Raw genomic sequence first — 23,558 nt, forward strand, 5'->3', positions numbered from 1 at the left:
GTGATTTGGTTACACTTATCTACTGATTAATCTAACAAGGAGCCAGTATGCGAAGAGTGAAAGCGGTTGTTCTTCAAAGATGGATTAGTGGAGATCGATGAGGTCAACAACTGGGGCATCCAGTTCTTTGGTTCGAACCATCCAAAAGCTATGCTTGCTTGAAGAATGCTCAGTCTTTGTCGTTGAACTACAAGGCACGTGAACATGTCCTTGATATGGAGCTTAGCACTGTAATTTTGGAAAGAAAACCCATCACAATTCCGCAGGGGGCGAGATGGTGCGGCGGGAACCCCGTTAGCATTTTCGCGCCTTTGGGCATCACGTGATGTTTTTTCTCTTTTTTCCTTTTTTTTGACACATTTGTAACGCCTCGGCGTATCACCCTGTTTTTTACGCGGCGAATTTTGTGCGAATTTTTTGTCAATAAACTCATATAAACGGGTACTTGCCGTCTACACACTCTTTTGTAAAATACATTTTCACATTCCTCGGATCGTGTCTCCTTCACATGTGATATATATGGACTGTCGCATTCAGGTTGTATCAGTTGGAAATTAATTGGCGATACGACTGGAACAAATAGATTGAGTTCTTGACGGAAACTAATGAATAACTTTATCCGGGGAGAATTGAAGCGCTATTAACAAGAACTAAAGTAGCAGCAAAGGAACATCTTTACATGCAACTCTGCCTGATATTGTTCTTAAAAAGAAAATAACTCCTTGAGAAAAAGGATCTATCTGCTTAGAGCCCAAAAACAAAAGATTAGCCAAACTTTTTCGGAACAGATTTTTGATGTGATTTTTTTTGGGGGAGGGGGGCGGGGGTGGGTGGAAGTTTAGTCAATTGTATATCGCCAAGATTGTTCCATTGACAATAGCCAGGGAGGGAGAAATTTTCTTCGACCAAAAATAGTTGTAGAAAGCCCGCGCAATTGACCCCCTTGTCGTTTTTATTCATCAGTAAATGAAAATAGTTTATCTCTGTGATAGTGAGTCATTGTTGACCATATTTTTCAGGGTACTGCTCAGTACAGCCCCTCTCTGTAAGTTAAACGAAGAAAGAAACAGTTTTCGAATCTCGTTTTCCGTCGCGAGCCGAACTGTGAGGTAGAAGCCTGTGTTTCGAGATTCCCCTGCTAGCAGAGGTCTCCTTTCTCATTTGCGTTCGCCGGGGCGGACTGTGACCCGCGCTCCCCTTTTACAGTAAGTCCGCTGTGTTAAGTGACCCCACCCACCATGAAGTATCACGTGAGGCTTCGGTCTCTAAGTACCGCCGCGCATGCACAACAGTGAATTTCGACCTAATGGCAGAGTTGTCTTTTCTCGAACTCGTCCAGCCCAGCGAACGCAAAAGAAAAGAGACCTCTGCTAACAGGGTACAATGCGTGACGTCAGGAACCCATGACCCGGAACCTACAGCTGTACTGTGTTCTTGTCACGGCGTTTTCACGGACCGATTGTTTTTAGATTGAGCTTCCCGCCGATGAGACTCCCACAGGAGCCCGATTACACCCAATTAACCAGAAATTAGGCTGACGGCCATAGGGTTCCACCGAACCGGAACTTCCTTTGTTTTTTCCGTAAAAGATATCTAAAAATAGATCGTTCGGTAAAATGGCCGTTACATAGGCCCAGTATGGGAGCTGTAGCTCCGGGTCCTGGGTTCCTGGTGACGTAACTTAAAATACAGTCCTCGGAACTGGTTAATAAGCCGCCGGCATGCACAACCATTGATGTTTAAAGGTAATGCTCCCATGAGAGCGGTAATAACCTAGTTATAAGCATTGGGCAAAAGGACAACTGAAAAATCAGTATCCCCAGGAAGGAGTCCAACAAACGACCTCCGTAATACCAGCTGGACACTCAACCCATATGCATTGAGTTACAAAAAGTTCCGAGACCCTGACTGCTTATACCGGTCTTCATGGACAATGTGTCCCCCGCTTGTCTGCGTTTGACGGACCACTTGATTTTAACAACAATGCTAATGGGGGTGAGCGCAAAGATTCGCATTTTACAATGTCAGGCTCCTCAGAATTTCTTTTCAGGTCAAAGTAAGAGTGCAACTCAATGTTTGTTTTTTTTTTTTTTTCTTTGTTCAGGGTCCTGGAAGGCGGAAAAAGAACCCAGATATCCCCCCCTGAGCGGCTTAACAATCCGTTTAAGCATTTTAAGTCGACCATCAACCCCTGAAAGGCTTTGTGAGTTCTGACACCAAATGGAGAATCCACGAGAGTTCTCCTTCTTGAACGGATGAGACAAACAACTCGATTTCCATGAATCCGCGCGGACTAGTGCAAGCTAATGTCACGTTTGACGGACCACGTGCTGTTAACAACAATGCTAATGGGGTGAGCGCAAAGATTCGCATTTTAAGACGCCATTTTCCCGACCAATCCGAACGCCTTCAGAACTATAACGTTACCGCAAGCAGCAATGAATCATTCGTCAACCTTCATGGCATGTAAGCCCGCGATACACAAACCCACTCAATGTTGATCCATTCACCAACGAACGCACCGTCGTCGCGCATGGTCAGTCCCGCCTAGTGGCGTGATTTTTGGCGCCGAATTCAACAGCCCTGCAACTTTCAGCTTTCCTCCAAGACCACATGTTGTCCATGAGTCCGCATCCAAGTGCTCTGAGCCCGCAAACAAAATGGCGCGCCACCCGTAAGTGGGAACGTCATCTGCAGTTACCCATAGTCCTGGGCGGTCCCCCGCTCTTGGCGAATGCAGTGAATGGTGAAGGCCGTCCGTACCTCATGCCAGCAGCACAGGCACATCAGAGCATGCGGATTTCAGGATCGCTGCTACCACTGATACGGTTCAGAAATGTCACGTGTCCTCTCCACACGTGCTGTCGCGTGAGGTATGCAAATTCAGTTTGTTTCATGCTCAGAATACTTATTGGCAATTCCTTGTACTGACACTCATTATGTTAATTGTAAACTCCACTCTTCTTTTGGTAGCCTGAATATAGAGAAGTCCTGGCATCCCACGGGTGAGTTCAACAAGATGTACTTCTGCGTGTAGTTTTAGATTGACAGAAAAGAAATACGTGGAATATACCTCCTGTTGCGAAAGAGAGTATTTCTGTGAAGTACGACAGTCTCAACAACTAAATGAAACTAACACAATAACCTCTATATTTTCCGTTAAAAAGTCACCTAGTAAAATTGTAGGAATAGTATTCCTGATATGAATTTGTATTGGAATAATTCTTATGTAAGCCAAAAAAAATTCCCTTATATTAAACGCTCGGTGAACAGATTTTTTTTTCATTGTATGCACGCATTGTTTTGGGAAAGTGGTTCCAGAAAACTAGTGATAGTTATGTCTTCGGACTCCAGCTTATATACCGGCCGCACTTCAGTACCCATAGTATTCCCACAACAGAAAACGTCGCTAATCAATTAACAACTTTTCATTAACAAAGTTACTTTGGGCGATCGAGGATGATAACTGATTTATTCTCTAAAGCGCTGCATCAAAAAAGAAAACTGTCATCTCAACACTTTTCCCGTTGCAGAAAGCCTGCTCCTGAATATGACAAGGACTTTTGAAAGTGGCAGCAGAAAATACCCGGCAACATGAAAGACAAGCGGTGTACGAAAAGAGTAAGTGCAGGCTTTTGCCAAGGCACCTTCATGTTCATATTTCATGAGCATAAATCGAAAAGCAACAAAGCTCTGGAATTAGAAAAATTGAGCGTTTCCACATGACGATCCACGGCGGGCCATGTTGGTGTTCCAAAAACAATTCTCTCAGTGGTCACGTCGGGAGATGAAAACATCTCTATAGGCAACTTTTCCACGGTGGCGTCATTTTGACTACAACTACCAGAATTTCAGTTATTTCTTTCTTATTTAAATGTTGTATTCCTAGTGGGGATACACAAAATAACAATAGCTCTCATTAGGTTTTCTGGTACTCGTAGTCAAATGACGTCATCATGCAAAGTCCTATTGGAGGAAGGGTAGCCAAGAAACTCTTCCATCCCATCACACTAGGAAAATGGCGTAATAGTGGAATAATAAATACCCTCATATAATACGCGCGGAAATTTTGCTCGGTTGCTTTTTATACCTTTTCCTCTCCCCCTTCGGGACTTACTATGCAACTCGCAAAATATCCCCCAGCGCGGAGTCTATATGTTAAACCATTCAAGAAGGTGTATATATAACTTTGCACTTCTAATCGTAAGTGTTTCGCGCTTATTCCGTGTCTTTTCCACGTCCGTACAATGTGGGCGAAGTATCTTAAAACTAAATTGGGTACGAGTGGTTTTCGGAGGTAAAATGAAGAATGAAAGCTCTCATCAGTCATGCTCACATTTGTCGTCAAAACCTCAAATTTGGTGATTTCACGTCCGTCGTTATGCAGAAACCCGCAAATATATGTGTGCCACACGTGCCAGTACGATTATTTTTGCTCTGTTTGCAACCAGGTAATAGTATTGTTTTGTGGAGTTGTCGTTGCAATAGACGTCGTCGTTTTCTTAAGGGCCGATTTACACGGTACGATTTTGTCGCATGCGACAACGGCCTTACGACAGGCCCACGACATGATTTACGATTGTTGTGTACGTCAGAAAAATGTCGTAGCATTTTAAAACATGTTTTTAAACCGCTGCGACAATCGTAAGTCGGTCGGTAGGCTGTCGTGAGCTTGTCGCATGCGACAAAATCGTATCGGTAATCGGCCCTAAGAGAGCTTAAGGGCAGATTTTACACGGTACGACTTTGTCGCATGCGACAACGGCGCTTACGACAGGCCCACGACATGATTTACGATTGTTTGTGTACGTCAGAAAAAATGTCGCAGCATTGTAACACATGATTTAAAACGCTGCGACAATCGTAAGTCATGTCGTAGGCCTGTCGTGAGCTTGTCGCATGCGACAAAATCGTATCGTGTAAATCGGCCCTAAGATTCTAGGACGAGAGCGACTACTACGAGTACGAGATTTTCTCACAGAATAACAGTGAGCGCGCCCAAACCAGCGTCATTTTGGCGGGAAAAACGTGATACCGTCGTCATTTTAACAGTTTGGGCATTTTCTGATCAGCAAAAAAGGCTCAGTTACCAGGAATAAGTATAACTGAGCAACCTATACTGCTAATAAAGAGTAAGATTAATCATATGGGTTATAAGATTTTAAAGTATTTTCGCTGAAAACGGCCAGTCAAAATTCGTACTCATTCTCGTCCTCGTCCTAACAACTGGTTGCCCGCTTTCAGGTGACTTTCTTCTTAACACATGGCTGCAGAAGCTGTGAGCTTTACACTTAATTGTCATGTGTAAATAAAGGCCCTAAATTCTATTGTACTCGTTTCCCAAGAAAGATCGAGACGGCAAGTTTATTAACTGAGGAATGGAAGCATGGATGCCTGAGCGATCAGCATGCGAACTTTAGTTTCTACCTTTCGCTTTTTTTATACAAGTCAGCTTAATGGTTGGGTGAATAAGAAATATTTGTAGTCTTACTCTTCGACGTCTTGAGTGCTCCAAGATTTACCGTATCTGGGTTACTCTTGTGTTGTCAGATGAACTCCGTCGACATATTAACCGCGAGCGAGAGGCTCGAGAAAGAGCAGAGAGACAATCTGCATCACTGCAGAGAGGAAAAGGTAAGATGATAAAGTTGTCTTCCGCAATTTCAATAGCATCTATTTCTTAATAGAAGTGACATAAATCCTGTAGTATTAGTACCAGACAAATCGCTTTCGATTGTGTTTTTTTCCCTCGTAGCCTTCCTTCAAAAGAAACTTAAGAAAGAGAAGAAAGCAAAGCGAAAACTTGGGGAGCAGCTAATAGGTATGAAAAGTTCTTTCAGTCGTTTGCCAAAACTGAAGGTGCACAGTTTTTCAGAAGAAATCATTGCATTTCAAATGTTTCTCAAAAGGTCTTATGATTCCTCTTGGCAATGGAAGGAAATGTTTAAGCACAAGTTTGCTGAATACATCTCAAAGGAGAGAATTACAAAGTTGTTGAGCTAATCAAACGCTCTCTAACAGCGCTTTCCAACGGATTGTCTACAACAACTTCGTTATTGTTTTAGTTTTTCATTACTGAACTGCTTAAAGGCCGATACACGCGAGGGTATTTGCTCCCGGAGGAAGCTCCAGGGCTGCTCAAGGGTCGTTTTGTGCACGACCAGTAAACACGAGGGCACAGTTTTCTCAATTATGTTCCCAACTATTTAACCTGTTTAATATCTTGGAGCATTATGCGGGGTGCAAATTCTGCTCCCGAGGATGAACATTCCCCCCCCCCCGGTCTGTATCGGCCTTAAATGGACACTGTCATGCTAAATTTGCTGTTTTTAGGTCAAAACTGGGTAAAAAATCTAAATTAGTTCTCTATCTCACACGTATAACATTCCTGACAACTCATTGAGATGATACGAAATATATGGCACAAAGAGCTATTCATATTTAACTTTTGGCGACTTTCACAGGACACCGTCTCCAAACTTGAAAACCTGGCCAATTTTTTCAAGTTTCAATCCATTTCCATCCCCTCCATCCTTGGCTGCAAACAGCAAAGAACCGCTTCAGTGCACTTCAGTGGCCATTGGCAACAAAACAACAGCATTATTTTTTGGTCTTAATTGATACAAAGACGTCTTTTAGTGTTTTGAAATTTGACTAAAATGGCGTGACACAGCCCCTTTAAAATATTCTCGCCATATTTTCATTCACTCCGAGACTTTAGCGCACCCAATTCTGACTTTCCCGCGGATAACATTAATTATTAAATTTTCAACCTCGGTTAATGCATTTCTCGTCTCTGATTGGTTCACTCAATCTCGGTTATCAACTCATATACCTTAGTTTGGACCTTATATGGTAAATGATTTGCGCCAAGCGTTGCTAAGCTACGTTTTTCCGCCGGAAAGCGAAATTTCTCTCTGAATAAAGCAAAAGTGTATCTGATGCCGAAGATTTCACGCACTCGGTCACGTAAAGGTTGGAATGTACATTGTATAAAACGTAAGGAAATGTTGCGTGTGGTTCTGATGAGCGTTGTGTAATGTTATGCTTTTCCCGCGACTATTCCAAACTGTTCATATTCGGTTTGTCTTCATTTGCTTTTCCTTGTCTTTTTGCTGGTTTGCGATCGGCCAAAGGTTTTATTTTGGTTATGGTGTTACAGCAGAACATAGTATAATACAGCTTTTCAAATGAGGTTCAGAGAGGTTCTTCGCAAAAAGATCTTTTCTTGCTGAGAGTGTTACTGGTTAATCCGTACCGACCAGGAGCCCATCTGGTGCGTGCAACTTCCATACAGCGTCTGTGAAACGGCGTTTTCACAAGTAGGTTTATTTTTATACTAGCCCTTCCCGCGAATTAGGTCAAAAAACAAAGGGAGTTCCGGTTCGGTGACCCTATGACGTCAACTTAATTTCTTGTAATTGGTCATCGGGCTCCTGTGGGAGTCTCATTCGCGGGAAATTCAATCTAAAAATAAATTGGTCTGTGAAAACGCTGTTGCACGAACACAGTAGAGTTGTAGGCTCCGAGTCATGGGTTTCTGTACCGACTGATTTTCGTGGTTATGTTAATTACTAGAGGAGCAACACAGATGTGAACTGCTTGAAGAACAGCTGAGAGAAAGCACTCAAGACGCGCTGAAACAACGCAACGGTAAGACTGATCAGTTTCTGAAGAAGGCGGTTGTGGCCGAGAACTGGGAGCGCAAATTTTGCGTGTGGCTGTGGATGCTCCGTGTTCAAGTGTCCCACTATCCTGCCAGGACTGAAATTGTCCAAATATGGAACATTTTTGCTATTATTTTAATGAATGAGATGGCCAATGTTAAGCCCGGTAAATAAATGAAGGCATTTATTTTTTCCGATGGTGACTCGTGGATACTCGGAAAAATTCCGAGTCCAACCTACGATCTTCCGATTACTGGTTCGGATTCTCCACCACTGAGCTTCAGTAGACTTGAAGGAGCTGTTGTTGGCCATTAATTAAACGGTTCAGGTGGAGATTGTCCCGCTATACTGCTAGTATTCAGGTCGTCGAAAGGAGATGTTATATAGTTGTTAATCTGAAGAGACGAGTTTTTCCGATGGTAACTCGGAGGCACTCGGAAAAATCCGAGTGCTCCACCTAAGCAGAAACAGCCATAAGTCACAAAAGGGACTTTGCCGAGTGCTGGAATATGTAGATGAGATGTAGATGTCAAACATACGACCATTCAATCGTTAGGTGGGTGAACTGCCACTGGGCTTTAGAAGACTCACAGGAGCTACGCCATTAAACTAGTTACAGGCGCAACTTCCACTAAGCGACAAAAAGAAGCTTTTCGATTTAGCGAGCTATATTGATTGCAGAATGCAGTCTGCTAAATTTACCAATCATAAGAGATATTTAAAGGATATTGCATGGCCGCGCGGAGATACGAAATTTCGATTGTCCTCAAAATCTAATATTTGCTTCGCTTCTCGGCCAAATATTCCTTTTTCGGACATTCTCTCAGCCGCGGACATTATCATTATTTATTTACAAAATATACCGTATGACCTAATATGGAAACTGGTTTTGCGTCAAGTGTTTCCAAACTGGAAACTAATTGGCCTTAATTTTCAAGTGTCCAAACGTCACGTCCAAAATTGAATGAAAATTTAATAAAACAATTATTCCATAAGCACCAGTTGGATATTTACCATGCCATATCCGACGAGCACTCTGGACTAATTGATATTTTTTTCACGCGTTTCATGCTTTCGCGTGAAAGCTCACTTGGTATTTCATTTGTGGTTAAATAATAAAATAGATGGATGTACCTTTCAAATATCCACATCAGGCGACTTAGTAACCGTCAGTGTGATTTGAGTTTGTTTGTGGATATTGTTAATCCAATAAAACTATAACAGGCCTACGCTTGACTCTGGGATTTATCTTTCAACAGAGGAGTTGCTGCAAGAACTTGATAGAGAGCGGTGCGCAAGGATCGAGGCTGAAAGAAAACTTAAAGGTAATTTGTTTTCGGCAGAAATAGCTTCATCTGCTTTCAAGGTCGTTATGATGAAAACAAGAGGCCATAAAGGCCTTTAGTTGGGCTCTCGCGTATACCTGATAAATGGCAGTTGCGCAACCGCCACGAGTTAGTTTTGTAAAGAGCCCAGACTTGGATTTGCTCTAACGAAGTGAGAAATGAGGAGGTAGCGTGGCTAAGTGGTCAGGGCGCTTGCCTTGAGATCTGGAGATCCTAAGCTCAAGGCCTGCTCTTACCATCGAATGAAATTGTTCTGGGAGGGCCATAACTAAACTTCCAATAAAGTAGCCAGCTGGTCTACCTACAATGGGTTAGGAAGGATTCTTCTTGTTTCAAAGGTTTGAGTCATTGGCCTTGAAAATTCCCCGAGTCGAGCGGTCAATTAAGTACATACATATTAATTAATTAATTAATTAATTAATTACTCAAGCAATCAATTAATTAATTTATGTTTTATTTAAGTGAAGGAAAAATAGCAATATCAGTAACTGCGCGCGTGTTTAAGCTGATGTAAAACATGCACACAAATTGGTCACAGCAGCACTCTATAAAACACCCTCGTTAGGCTACTGTTATGATACAAACGCTTTTGTGTGGGTTTTTCGTAAGTGTTTTAGGAAACCCTGAAATGATCAGTGTTGGTTATTTGCTCCTTTATTTTCTTTCCACAGAGGCTCGAGGAGAGATACAGAACTTCGTGAACAACTTTCTCGAAAATCCAACTCAAGAAGGGAGTGGGCACCAGTCGGAGGACGAACAAGAAGAGCTCAACGTGGATATAGTGAAGGAAGAGCAAATCCTGCAATCGTCATAGGCACGCAATGGATGCTTATTGGATTAGCTACGTTGGGTATTGCGAAATGTCAATCGCACCCTTGCCCAAACCCGCCAAAAAGGGGTGTGGTGGGCACTTAAATTACATAACAAAAGAGGAAACGCAAAGAATAACCGTTTCGTCTCCGCAAAAAGGTTTTCGTTTTTTGTATGAAAGACTAAATGCCGTACAGAAACTGGACAAAAACGTGCTCTAATGCCTGTTCATGAAGAATACCATGACTTGCGTTGATGCGGTGCAATATTTGAGTGGCAAATTCCAGAAAAAAATATTACATGCCATTTCAGTTATTCCTCTCCAAGTTATTGTTTTATAGAGAAAAAGATAATATTTTCATAGCTCTGTAAATTTGGTTAAGGTGAAAAGTCGTTCGTGGCATTCGTTTGATTATTTATTTTTATACATGAAACAGTGTTTTGTTTAACTATCACATGTTAATGAATCATGTCGGTTGTTTTTGCGTATACGAGGTTTTCAAATAAACAGTATTCTTCTATATGCTGTGGAGAATTTATTTTACAAGTAGTAGTCGTCGTCATATGACGAACTTTTTACTTACAAAATTTGACTTGTTGACAGTTTATTAAGGGAAAACTGTGTTTTCGCAGTGTGACCGCTTTTCCTCCAAGTGATTTACCGAGGGAATATCATTTTTATCCCCTTGAACTTGCTGGTATGGAGGCTGGTATGTATGAAAATACAACTCAGTGTGATGGTCTTTACCTTGACGGCCACCGTGTCCCAAAGCGTTGGCTTTGAGAAAATTGAAATCTTAGGTAGCTAACCCATACAAGCTCGTCGGGAACCCCCTTGGTGAAAGACAAGAACCCGACAAATCACGTCATGTGAAGTGGAAAGTGTTTGTTCTCTTCGGCATTTCTAATTGGAATCTGAAATCCACGTTTACGCGTCGCTTACAACTGGATGAGAAATGATTTTTTTGTCAGAGAAACACTGTGTGTGCCGAAGATAAGCCAAATCAACTTATTACAAGGGATATTTACCTCTAATCGCAACAAAAATTCAGTTACGCGAGTTAACACGAACTCTCCACGGGAACCCGGATTTGGTAAAACGCTTCATATATATTTACCTGGTTAAAACGAAACCCATAAGGAATCTACCTTTGGAAATTTTTAGCGAATTTGCCCCGGTTAAATCAGTTTTACATAGGTTGAAGTTTGTAATACGAAAGATATATATGAAATACATCATATATTGTACTGCGGGTATGAAATCAAATGAAACCATGTTGTCTCGCAGTGATGAGCGCAAATTTCTATTGCGTCGAGAAGCCTGAAAAATTTTTTCAGGACTTCAACGGGATATGAACCCACGACCTCGCGATACCGGTGCGATGCTCTAACCAACTGAGCTATGAAGCCACTGACGTTGGGAGCGGGTCACTTCTGAGTTCACAACTTCCCGTGATAAGTCATCCTGTTGAAGTCCTGAAAATTTTTCAGGCTTCTCGACGCAATAGAAATTTGCGCTCATCACTGTGAGACAACATGGTTTCATTTGAAGTTTGTAATACGACCACAACTAATGGCTTTGGTCGTTTTCTACTCAGCCATTTTTCTGACATTCGGTTGGAATTCAAATCGGTTCGGCTCGACCAGGGTATTTGGGACCAACTCTGAGGGTGGTCTACTATAACCGGTCAAGCTGGAATTAGCCAGTATCAGAAATACCATAATACTCTTTGTTTGTCCCTCCAACATTTTGCATAAGCATTGTTTGCAGTTTCTCTTGGGACCATTGTAAGTCCCAAGAGAAAATAAAAACAATGCTTATGCAAAATTTTGGAGGAACAAGCAAAGTGTATTATGGTATTTTTTATATTGGCTAATACCGCTTCTCATTGGACGAATTGTTGTTCCTTTGTCTCATGCTCATAACATGATCACGTGAATCTCTATGATTGGCGCAAAACTTACACCAACGTGAGGTAGCTTGGTTCGGAAATTCCGCAATTTTTGTTAAATGCCCAAGAAATCGGTATGTGGTGTATTAATGTGATTCGGGAAGCTGAATAGACCAGAGATCCGAACGTTAACGGTTCAAAATCCCTTCTGGCCTATTAGGAGTATTAAAATCTTTTGGATTCATTTGTTTAGCTGATCATGTCCTGGAAAGCACCTCAAAGAGAATGTCTTAATCGGGTATTAATTTATTTGTCTATTTTGTCGGACAAACTACTTCATGACAACATTTACAACAACGCTTTACAAGGCGCTACTATTAAAACGTCTCTTTTTCATTGAAATTATTTAACAGAAACCAACTTTTAGGGCTGAAACCAGCGTTAGCGTACAACCAATTTTACAGCTTTTTTTGCAAGCTTGAGGCAACGGATAATGTCTATGGATAAACCTACTGTGAAACTTGGTCGCTTTCGAACTATTAAGCGAAGACGGAACCTTGTGAAAAGGCTAGCACTCAAAACACCAGAGTTTCTTGTATTTCATGCATCGTGCGAGCGCAACTCTGCAGTTGCTTCATCTCGCTTTCGTCCAAAGTCTGTTTGATGACGGAAATGACACCATGGGCGCCAAGCACGCTGGGAAGGCTCAAGAAGACATCCTCTTCAATTCCGTGATAACCCTAAAAGAAACGTGACACACGGATGAAAACTGAGAAAAAACACTTCACTTTCAGCTGACAACAGTACATTGATCAAAAAGGAGTTTGTGGGCAAGATATACCTCTTCACCTCATCTAGCCTGCGTAGCAATTTCGATGTTTTGGCCGCGCGAAAACTGAGGCGAGACAAAAAGCAGGGGAGGGGAGGAGAGTGAAGGAAGAGAACTTTTTTTTGTCCAGCCCCCTTTTTCGCGCGCCCAGAACATCGAAAATCTTCAACATGATCTCTAAATTATTCCGGTTATCGTTAATTCGTAATTTGCTTGCATGGAAGTTACTGTTATCGTTAATTTAGGAAACCATGTCCCAGGACTTGCGGTAGCAGAGAAAATAAGGAAATTAAAAAATCGCACTGATCCGTGGATGAGTTTCTAATCTATAGGAACCGCTTCTTTCCGCTTAAGAACTGAAGATCCAGACACCGCACTCTCAAAAGTAACTAAGCCTAAACTAGATTAATAGTTTCGGCCTAAGCTTTGATTTTAAATTGTTTAGCTTTGACGTGAAGTTTAGCTTTTGCCGAGTGATAACACAGCATTATCAAATAGCGTTTAAAAGATCTTCCCTGAGCAGTTAGTGATGTACTGGTCAAGTGGTTTCGTGACGGGTACATAATCAACATTTCCAGGTTCGAGTCCTATGTCCATACGCTTGGGGTTGTCTTTTAAACAATAAATGACCATTTCCCATGATCCATATCTAACTTTTGGGAGGCGCGGTGGCCTCATGGTTAGAGTGCTCTCCTCCGGATCGACTGGTCCGGGTTCTGGTCCTGGTCGGGGACATTGTGTTGTGTTCTTGGGCAAGACACTTTACTCTCACGGTGCCTCTCTCCACCCAAGGTGTATAAATGGGTACCTGTGAATTTAATGCTGGGGGTAACCCTGCGATAGTCACTTCATGCTACGGAAACTGGAGATAATCGCCGGCCTGATGGGGCTTTCTAGGCTTGTAACAGAGACTTTACCTTACCTTTTATATCTAGCTTTCAGCCTCCTAAATTAACGATAATAGTAAATTCGAGGTAGAGAATGGGTTGAAAATCTTTCATGTTTCAACAAGGAAAACGCTTAATACGCAGGCCGCATCTCTTCTTTTATAACAGAGCAAGCAGATTAGTAACCTTACGCGGTAATCAGAAATTAACTCGAAGTTCAATAATAAAATGTAACGAATGATGGGTCCCTGGGGAATTTTCTTGACTTTTGATTAGGCAGTTTAATGTATGCGTATTCCTTTAAAAGCTGGCCTGTGCTGTCAGCGTTTGCCCTTCCCTTGGACAACGTAAAGAGAGCTCCTGGTGACAAGAAGAGTGGCCACTTTCTCTTGTCCCGCGATAAGTGATGTTTTCCCCTGCCTGTGTTTTCCTAATACATAATTCCGTTATCTTACCTTAGCTAGAACAGAAATCGCGTGAACATTTTTCTGGTTTCTCAGCAATGTCAGAGCCATGTTAGCAACGCTAAGTCCAATGGCCCAGGAAGTGTAACCCTTCTTTTTGATTACCTCGTAAGCGCTGCAGGAAAATAACGGAAACTGGAATAAGCTTAATAGGCCATTTTACAGTTGTTTGCTCAGCGACCTAGCCTATGAATGGCTCCGAGGCTGCCGGTGACCTTGCACTGATACAGCCCCCACTGCTTTTATCATGTAAATTGTGTTGTTGTAATGCTAATTAGTCCATATTAACATTACAAAAGCACGGAGGTTTGTATCAAAACAGGGTCACCGGCAACCTCGCTTCCATTCTTAGGCCAGGTAACTTAGCAACAAGAACATCATCGTCCCGGAAGTCAAGAACACTACAAGCGGAAGTATGGTGTTTCCCTAAATTCGAAAGTCTCCGTCCAAGCAGAGAGAGGAAATGCCTTGTTTTTAAAACCCCTGTGGTATGACGATATCGCGTCCGAGCACTGAAAGAGAGAAAATATCAACTTCCGGTTGTTAGTTTGTGCGATTGCTACACAGTCTCTTGACGAACGAGACCCCAATCCGGTGGGTGTTGTAATCAATACAATACAATACAATACAATAATATAATTTACCCACGTTATCGTATAAGAGCACAAGTGCTCGTTCAAAATACGAACGTGCATTAAATCTAGCGCTTTTCTCCGTGACGTTACGCTTTTCTCGTTATTAGAGAGATTTAGCATCGGGTTTACCACAAACGTGGACCAAATTTTGCGATTTGCCAAAAGTCAACCAAATTTGTCTGATTTCAGCTCTGATTTCTTGCCTGTTAACTTAAGATATCCGGATAGCAACTTCGATATATGTTGTTGTCCATCCGTCGGATCGACGAGGACCACCTAGTCATCCAGGGGTGGGGGCTGGGGCTGAATCCTGTGGGTGTGGAGGTGACTCGACAGGCTAATCCGCTCCCGGAATGTCCTCTGGAAGTGTGGGAAGGGGATAGTAGAAGCAGTGGAGACCTATTAGAGCGGTCTTTCCGGGACTGGTTGCGTCGCTCAACTACAGCGCTTCTGTTCTTTTCATAGGTTTTGGCGCCTTTGCGAACAGCCGATCGCCATTTTCCCCTGTCCTGGGCTGTCTGCTCCAACGTGTCAGGGTTTAGACAGAAGGCTTTAAGTGACGCTTTCAGAGTGTCCTTGAAGCCTTTCCTCTGTCCTCCCCTTCAGGAGCATTTGCCTTCCTATAGTTCGCAGAACGGTAGTTTCTGGGGAGCCGGTGGTCTGGCTTGCGAACTACATGACCTGCCCAGTAAAGCTGTGACTGGATAAAGATGGTGTAGATAGGCAGGCCAGTGCGGGCGAGGACCTCAGTGTCTGGGATTTTTGTCTCTGCCACTTTATGCCCAGACGTTTCCTGAGGCAGGTTGCGCGGTTCACTTTCTTTGCATGACGTTGGTAGACCGTCCATGTTTCGCGGCCATAGAGCAGTGTGGTCAGAACTATGGCCTGGTATACCTTGATCTTGGTCTCTGTGCTGATTCCTCTTCTCTCCCAGACGTTCTTGTGCAGCCTGCCGAACGCAGCACTCGCTTTGGCGTCAATGACGACCTTTCTCGAGACGAGTGTGCTGCCAGGGTCCACCGCGTTCAGTCCCCCGGCTGCCCCTTGATGACGATGTTTGGCTCAGCGTATGGTTTTCCTGGAGCTGGCTGGTACAAGACTTCGATCTTCTTTGTACTTATTGTAAGTCCGAAGTTGTCGAAGGCTGCAGAGAACTTGTCGACGCTGTTCTGTATGTCCCCTTCCGTGGCTGCGTTGAGGGCACAGTCGTCGGCGAACAGGAAGTGGTGTCCTTCTTCTCCTTGGTTTTTGCAAGGAGGCTGGGGCCAGTTGTTCAAAAGCCGCTTAACGCTAATCTCAGGTTAAAAATTAACAAAGGAGTTTTATTCTCTACTCCCAAATGCTGTTCAAGGCTGATTTTCGGTGAAACGTTACATAGGAAGAAGTCAATCTTGAAAAACAAAAATAAGCAAAGGAAACTTTCACCAAAACGTTGAAAACATGAAACAAAAGTTTACGCTAATCCTGGATTAAGTTAATCGGCTTTCCAACAACCGGGCCCAGAGGTTGAACAGCGAGCCATCAAAACGATATCTGATGCCTGATGCCGACAGTTGTGATGACCGCGTGCGAGTCCTCCTAGATCGTCTGGGTTGGTAGACGAGTTAATCTTGACTGCAAAACCAGCTCCAGCGCTAGCCTCCCGTCCCTCCTCAAGTCCACGCCCACTCCAACAGAAGGCGTAGCCTGCGCCTTCATACTTTTTCTATGGCAAACAGCAGCCTGGTGCTAGACTCGGTGCTAAATCTCCCTATTGATGTGAATATTTAAGTGGATTTTCAGGAAACGCTCCGGGAACACTCGGAAAAAAACCGAGTGCACGTTTGTAGGAGTCGAGATTATCAGTTCGGACGCTCTACCACTGTGTTTATAGAAGATACGTGAGAGCCATTGTAGGACATTAAACTTGGCAGATGTAACAATTGTCCCGCTGTACTGCGGGTTCGACTCCTGCAAAAGAGCACTCGGATTTCTTCCGAGTACCCACGACTCACCATCGGTAGATAAATCTCTCCAATAGGAATACCTACCTGTTCACAACTGTCTTGTGCAGTTCACTCCATTTTTCTGGGTCGGCGTCAGTTCCCATCGCTGGATTTAGCGATTTGAGGTTAACACCCGCTATATTGACACCACTCCACACTGGAACTGCAAAACGAGTAAAATCTAATTCTGAGCACCCAGTCTGAAACGTTTAGCATTCAATAACTGTGATCCGGCCCTAGCTTTATCAACATGATGTGTTAGTTTGTTTGTCGGGTGGTAATTGGAGGTCGATTCGTTGACGCGAGAGAACGTCTTTCGACAAAGTTGTGCAAACTGCCGGGTATATTTCCATGTTAAGAACTACAAATCGAAATTAAACCATTTAGTACTTTCACAAGCCTGGCCTTGTTCCTCAAAAGCCTTGGAAAAACTGATCTTTGCCCATGTCTTGAAGACCACGTAAAACTAGAAGGCCAGGTAAAACAAATTGAAAGTTTTTCCTTTTGTAGATACAAAGCGTTTCATGTCACCCCAGATACGCCCGAAAAGTTCCTGGAATTGGGAGATACACCCCCTGATCTGTGGCTGGTCATACAGATAAGTCGCCATAAAAGATGATTCTGAAACCAATTCTGAGCTTATAACTAAAAAATGGAACGCAAGCAACGGTTAGATTGCTTTGAGCCACTTGACTCGTTTCCAGTGGCATCCTTTATCTAAGAAGACAAGACAAAGATGGAGCGAGAATAAATGGAGGGAATACAAGGAATACATAGATCAAATTAATGTTGATGGAGCAAAAAGTGACATACCACTTGCGTCGCCATGTTCTCCGATAATCCACCCATGAACATTGTTTGCTGCAATGTTCATTTTCTCACTGATCAGAAAGTGAAAGCGAGCCGTGTCAAGGTTTGTTCCACTTCCTATGACTCGTTCATGAGGAAGTTTACTGATTTTCCAGGCTACATATGTCAAAATATCCACTGATGAAGAGATTAAACAGAAAAGTATTCAAGATGATAGTATACTGGCTGAAAAGCTGCAGTAAAATCTATGCCACGTTCTTTTGGAGCTAAAATTATTATACATGGCCTCTTAAGAATTCAAAGTCAAATTGCTGTTTTCATATAAAATTATTTACTACCTCCAATCAGTGCAGGGATGGCGCAGTGGTAAAAGCAATCGTTTCCCACTAATGTGGCCGGGGTTCGATTCCCAGACTCGGCGTCATATGTGGGTTGAGTTTGTTGGTTCTCTACTCTGCACCGGGAGGTTTTCTCCGGGTACTCCTGTTTTCCCCTCTCCTCAAAAACCAACATTTGACTTTATTTGTGTTAATTGTTAATTTCAATTTACAGTGTCCCCAATTAGTGCTTCAGCGCTAGAACGACTAGACACTTAAATAAAGTTCCTTTCCTTTCCTTTCCTTTCCAACCTTAATTTAATGGTTTGTTCCTTCAGTGGTTTGCTCCTTCAATGTATGGAGTGTTCTCTCAAACAATTTTAAAATTTTATCATTGTTCTGACCACTGCTTGAAGGTGGTAATTAACTGGGCTCTGTCACAAAATTAAGCCAAATTCAGCAAATGGCACCTGGCAACCAAATCAAGTGAGCTTAAGGAAACTTAAGACACTGAAGGAGGGGCAAAATTCAAGAAGATTGGGCTTCTGAAAACTGTTCAGCCTTAACTTAAAGGTTTTTCAAAGTTTATCTCTGTTGTTCGTAACTTAAATTATGTATTCTACAGTGAACGCAAAAGAAAAGGGACCTCTGCTAGCAGGGGACTTCGAGTTGTGTTGTTTTAAAGTCAGTTCTGGGTTCCTTGATATTAAGTTGCATAATGAGAAGGGGAAACTAATTGGTAAAGCTGCACAAAGTCGACTGCACTGCCGAGAAAAAGCCCCTTTAAGCTATATGCCTATCAGACTGCCATGCTTGTCGACAATAATGTTTATTACAGCAACCATTATCTACGTTTTACGCTTGTACCTGGATTTGACACAATCATCAAAACTGTGTTTGGACTGTACTTCACCAGATGAGGTATGATTCCTGTGAAAACGAACCAAGAAACAAAAATGAGACGATTTAACCATCATATTTTCATCCTCTTTCGCTGTACCTGGAGTGAGAGGAAGAGACTACAGGGGCTACGCAGTATCTTTGAAATTGGGGGGGGGGGGGGGGGCGCTAGGTCTTGGTATATGTATGAGTAGTGTAAATTACTAAGTCTTTGATCAAGCCGAAAACAACATTGTAAGACAAAATGGGGAGGGGGGGGGGGGGGGGAGAGTGTTCCCTCTCTGCGGTCCCTGAGAGAGAGAGAGAAATACTGGAAAAGGGAAGTACAAATTCTTGACTAATTGGATCAGTTTCAAGAGTGAGGGCATGTAACAGGTGGGTTGAGTTTGTTGGTTCTCTGCTCTGCTCTGCTCCAAGAGGTTTTTCTCCGGGTAATCTGGTTTTCTTCTCTCCTCAAAAACCAACCTATGATTTGACATGAGTTGATTTGATTTGCCTTCTGTACAGTGTTCTCATTATACCATTTTTGAATACTCACGGCTAGACTGGATCTAGCATGAAATGGAGGCTAATGCAGGCAAATCTTTTCGAATGCAAATTAAGTTGCCCGCATTAGCCTCCATTTCATGCTAGATCCAGTCCAACAGTTAGAATACGACACTGGCCTATTAGTGCCCCTGTCATGCAAAATGATGTTATTTCATGACACCCAAAATGCCCAAAACATAGACAGAGAAAATGGGTAATAATGCTCCCTAAATTCCAACTAACCCAAAACAATCATAACAAAATGCAACTTTTGCAAAATACCGGTACGTTCTCAACAAGTCTTACCCTTGAAGATGTTAACATTTCTCTGTACCAGGTTCCTACGACTTTCGCCTTCCTTCTGCCGGCAGCCCGCAGTAACAATGCACAAGTCAGAGTTTGCACTAACAGCATAGTCTAGAAAAGTCAAAGTGCGCAGTTGCATTGTGCAAAAACTTATGGTCCCCCAGCTCCTAGAGCCTCCCCATTAGGGTACGTCTTTCAATCCCAGCAACCTAAACACAATTTTCCCTAAATCCAGAAATTCTGGCAGTCTTTATCAGCCAATATGAATGCTTACCTCAAGGAAAGGAGGTCCTATAAGTGGATTCTAAAATGTTTATTGCTTTAATAGGCAAGACAAGCCTTCATGGTTTTGGCAATCACTCTTTTCACCACAACGAAGACATATATTTCTACCATTTTCTTGTTCAGTTCAATTGTATTATTTTATTCATGAATTGATTCACCTATTCACTAAAGCTCCTGCAAAATGCCTATTTATTCCCATGCAAATTGCAGGTAAGTGCCCCGGCAAAAAGCCTGTTTATGTAGTCTCTGTTACAGAGCAAAAAAAAGTCGACATTGGCATGAGTCTTAGATCAGATATTTTGCCATTACCTACAGCATAAAAATAAAAGGATCTCATTCATATCTTCAATCCTGAATTTCATTTCCTGTTTTCCACAAATCCCAAAACCTGGATCACGGAAAATCTCTTGGGGACCCTTCCTCCATGGGTGAATTTGTTACCAGTGCAGTGAAAAGTGCAGCATCACAGCTTCAACTACCTTGCACCATGTGATAGTATTAAAATAGCACCTCCTAGAAGCAGACCCTCGATAAACTTGACAGACTTGCAACACTCACTTGCAGGGAAATCCCAGGGCATGCTTTTCCTTATTAAATAAACATTATCTAATATTTATGCCATTTCCTATGATTCCCATGGCATGAATGGTCAATCTCTTAAACATCGTTTTTTTATAATCTGCCCCAAAATATGAATTCAAAATAAAAATATTTACCAGTGCTGGCCTGGATGTCAATGTTCTTAACGAACCGCTGACCATGTTGCAAGTCAAGCAGCTCTCCTTTTAACTTGTCCTCTACCACATCCACAAGTGCTATTTCACGACATATGGCCTAATAAGCATTAAGTACAGAACTTAACTTAAAATAGATATTTTGAATCAGTTGTGACCATTAATCGGCCTGTGTCTTTTACCGTGATACCATGAGATTGCGTTAAAAACCATGTCAGAGTTTCACAGTAAAACCATGAGAGTTGAGAGGTCTGTTCTCGTGCTACGTAAAAATGGTGAGGCAGCAGGGAGCTTAAGCAAGGATGATGACGACGGCTATGAGAACGTTATCTAAAAACATCATTTCCCATTTTTGCAATAATCTAGCGTTAACTCCCAGTCGTTAGGCATGGAAAGTGTGTCAGGTGTTTGTGTCCTCCACAAAACCTAAAATTTGGTCAATTCACATCGTTGTCAGAGCGCAAACTGCATAGAATGTACACAAGGTTAGTGTAAAATGCACATGAAGGGCGTGCATAGCTTTTATTTTTACCCCGAGGCCTATGGTTTATAGTGGCGTTCTCGTAGCTGTTATCATCGTCCTTGCTTAAATTAAGCTCGCTAGTGGCACTAAAACTGGAACTAAACATATTTTCATTACCAAAGTTATAAATACCTGTTGCATGATACTGTAAGCACAAGCCATACCAACTTGCCCAACACCAACTATTGTGACCTTCTTAACATGAGGAGCCTTTCCCTTTTCGTCATGGACCTTTTCAAATAATTTATCCTGAATGCTTGACATAGTGGCTGTAACTTAAAATAGATAAAAGATAAAATTTTGAATCAGTTGTGACCATTAATTTACTGTTCCGAAAGGTCAACCAAAAATATTACCGGTAAGTGTTGAGCAAGAGAGATTTTTTTCAACTTGAGCTAAAACTGCAGAATTCCCGACCCTGGCCACTTATTTGCAGGGTTTGCCTTAAACCAGGAATCCGGAATCCGGAATCTGGAATCCAGAAACCGAATCCTGAATCCCAAATAAGAAATCCGGAATCTGAAATAAGAACTTGAACCAAAGTCACTTGCCTTACACTAATTTGCCAAACGAAACGAAACGATACGAAACAAAATGATACAGAAACAATAAAGCTAACCTTAGGCCTAAGTAGGTCTAAACAAACCGTTTACCAATGCTACAACAACTTGCAAAATTGTTGAGACACTTTCATTAAAAAAACACCTTTTCTAGCTTCCAATGCCTGCCGTATCTGGAACTTAAACCTTTCCCACTTCCTCTCCCCTCTCCCCCTTTCAATGGTGACTGCTTAAGTTTCCAACATTTTTTTGTCTTGCTAGCAACACTGAGAAGGGGAGGAGGGGGCTGCAGTGTGAGAGATAATAGGGAAATTAATAATGCCCCAAGAAGGTGAAGTGTCTCCACTATTTTTGCAACTTGTTGTAGCATTAGGCCTAAAAATATCTGTTTAGGCCTAATTAGACCTAAGGTTAGCTTTAATGAATGTTTAGGACTTTTTCTGCATTTCGTTTCTTTTTCACAAATTAGTGTAAGCCTTTTGTTGAAGTTCTTATATCGCATTCCGGATTCCGGATTCCGTTTCCACATTCTGGATTCCGGATCCCAGATTTTAGGCAAACCCCTTATTTGCATATGAATGGCACGTATTTCTTCAAATGATGCTGCAACAAGAAAACAATAGTAGCCATGTATTCCGCAGTTACTCCAAATCTTGCATTTGAGTGCTTTTCTGGCGTCAGTCCACAATAATTTGTACATTACACTATTGTCTGTGTGTAGAGATGACAGAGGTGACCAGACGTTGTGCTACAATATCATACAAAAATATTAGTCAAAGGTGTGTAAATGTTATGTCATGTCATTTTCAACCACAGCAGACACGGCCGAACCTGACAGGTCAAGAAACATGAGACAATCGGTTACATCGTGCAACGTTTCATGAGTTCTCTTAAATAAATTAAAATTCATCAGTACGTTTTCCCAAAGGAAAGAGATTTTAAAAACGATCGACTTTCTTCACTAAGAAAGAGTACGCACCTATCTTTAACAAAAACAAAAAAAAAGACGAGTTAATAAGCTTATATTTGTACAAAAATATCCCTTGTCGCATAATTTCAATTTCATGCGCCAGTGAACGCACTGAAAAAACAAAACCGAAATGATGTATCGTTAGGGAATAACTAAAAATTCCCTACTTAAAATATTATTTTAAATTTAAGAGTTCGCCCTCGCTGGTTTGCTGGGTCGCAAGCGAATCGCACGCAGCTAAGTTTTAAAATCGATTTTAGAAATATACGAGGCCATTTTTTGCCCTTAGCTTGTATATTAGATAACGAAGTCCCGGGCAACGTAAAAATTATCCAAGTTCGTGTTTGCAAAACGCAACGATAGATGGCTAGCAAGCAAACATCTCTTTGCAACACAAAACGTTGGATGCAAATGCTTGATCGGGAGCGCACATTTGCACCAAATAATTAAGCTTATATTGCTACGAATAAAATAATGAGCTACCATCATTAGCCGGCGAATAAGAACTCCGTTAGGATAAATGATCATTTATTCAGCAAAAATCGTTCAAATCGAAGCGAAGAGATCGTATAAACCAACAGCTGTTTTAAAGCGAAAGTGGTTTGTCTCATTTGCGCACCCGGCAATTTTCGTTATTACTTTTTTGCCGGCCAATTGCTGGAGTTCATTTCTAGCCATTTTTTTTATAGGCCAGGGGGATTCTTGAGAGAAATAAAATGTTAGCCATAAACTACAAAATGAACAGGCAAGTCAACGTAAATGGCTATCATACCTTGAGCTTTCCTTCTCCCGGATATATTAAACAATGTTGTTTTTCGTGAAGTTATCTGAACCTGCCAGCACCTGGGTAGGGGTGGTTAAATTCACTTTACGTCATCGCAGCGATGTTACCAGCATTTGAACACATCATCGTGATCTTCGTCTCGAGATTGGTTGCAAACCTCTTCTGGGCATAACATGTGATTAAAGAGATTACAGAATGTGTCAAGCGAAGTCAAGGAAGTCACGCAATCCTTCCTGTCACTCACACTTACTTGTCACTTGTTGAAGAAGTGGGATAAGTTTACAAGATATCAAGATATGCATCAGAAACGGGTTGAGTTGCCTCTG

At 42.1% G+C, this 23,558-nt stretch overlaps 1 protein-coding gene and 1 pseudogene across 1 annotated transcript; one reads left to right on the plus strand and one right to left on the minus strand.

The window, feature by feature from the left end:
• The first annotated feature begins 1,306 nt into the window (after nt 1-1,306).
• LOC138017496 (ensconsin-like) lies at nt 1,307-10,343 on the plus strand (annotated as a pseudogene).
• A 1,658-nt stretch (nt 10,344-12,001) lies between these two features.
• Nucleotides 12,002-23,431, minus strand: LOC138016436 (L-lactate dehydrogenase-like). Its single transcript, XM_068863575.1, has 9 exons — nt 23,221-23,431; nt 21,051-21,193; nt 20,378-20,495; nt 19,377-19,487; nt 18,510-18,572; nt 17,329-17,502; nt 16,561-16,678; nt 13,887-14,010; nt 12,002-12,455 (listed from the first exon to the last, which is right to left on the minus strand). The coding sequence occupies exons 2-9, from the start codon at nt 21,180-21,182 to the stop codon at nt 12,291-12,293; spliced, it is 1,005 nt and encodes a 334-aa protein (XP_068719676.1). The 5' UTR covers nt 21,183-21,193; nt 23,221-23,431; the 3' UTR covers nt 12,002-12,290.
• Between the last annotated feature and the right edge of the window lie 127 nt (nt 23,432-23,558).

Source organism: Montipora capricornis, chromosome 9 (assembly GCF_036669925.1).
Source record: "Montipora capricornis isolate CH-2021 chromosome 9, ASM3666992v2, whole genome shotgun sequence".
Taxonomy (NCBI): Eukaryota; Metazoa; Cnidaria; class Anthozoa; order Scleractinia; family Acroporidae; genus Montipora; species Montipora capricornis.

Coding starts and splice junctions, on each gene's coding strand:
- LOC138016436 (XM_068863575.1), bottom strand. CDS start 21,182: ATGTCAAGCATTCAGGATAAATTATTTGAAAAGGTCCATGACGAAAAG. Junction 17,503..18,509: donor GATGATTGTGTCAAATCCAG/GTACAAGCGTAA, acceptor TCTCTTCATCAG/TGGATATTTTGACATATGTA. Junction 14,011..16,560: donor CACAAGACAGTTGTGAACAG/GTAGGTATTCCT, acceptor ATTTTCCTGCAG/CGCTTACGAGGTAATCAAAA.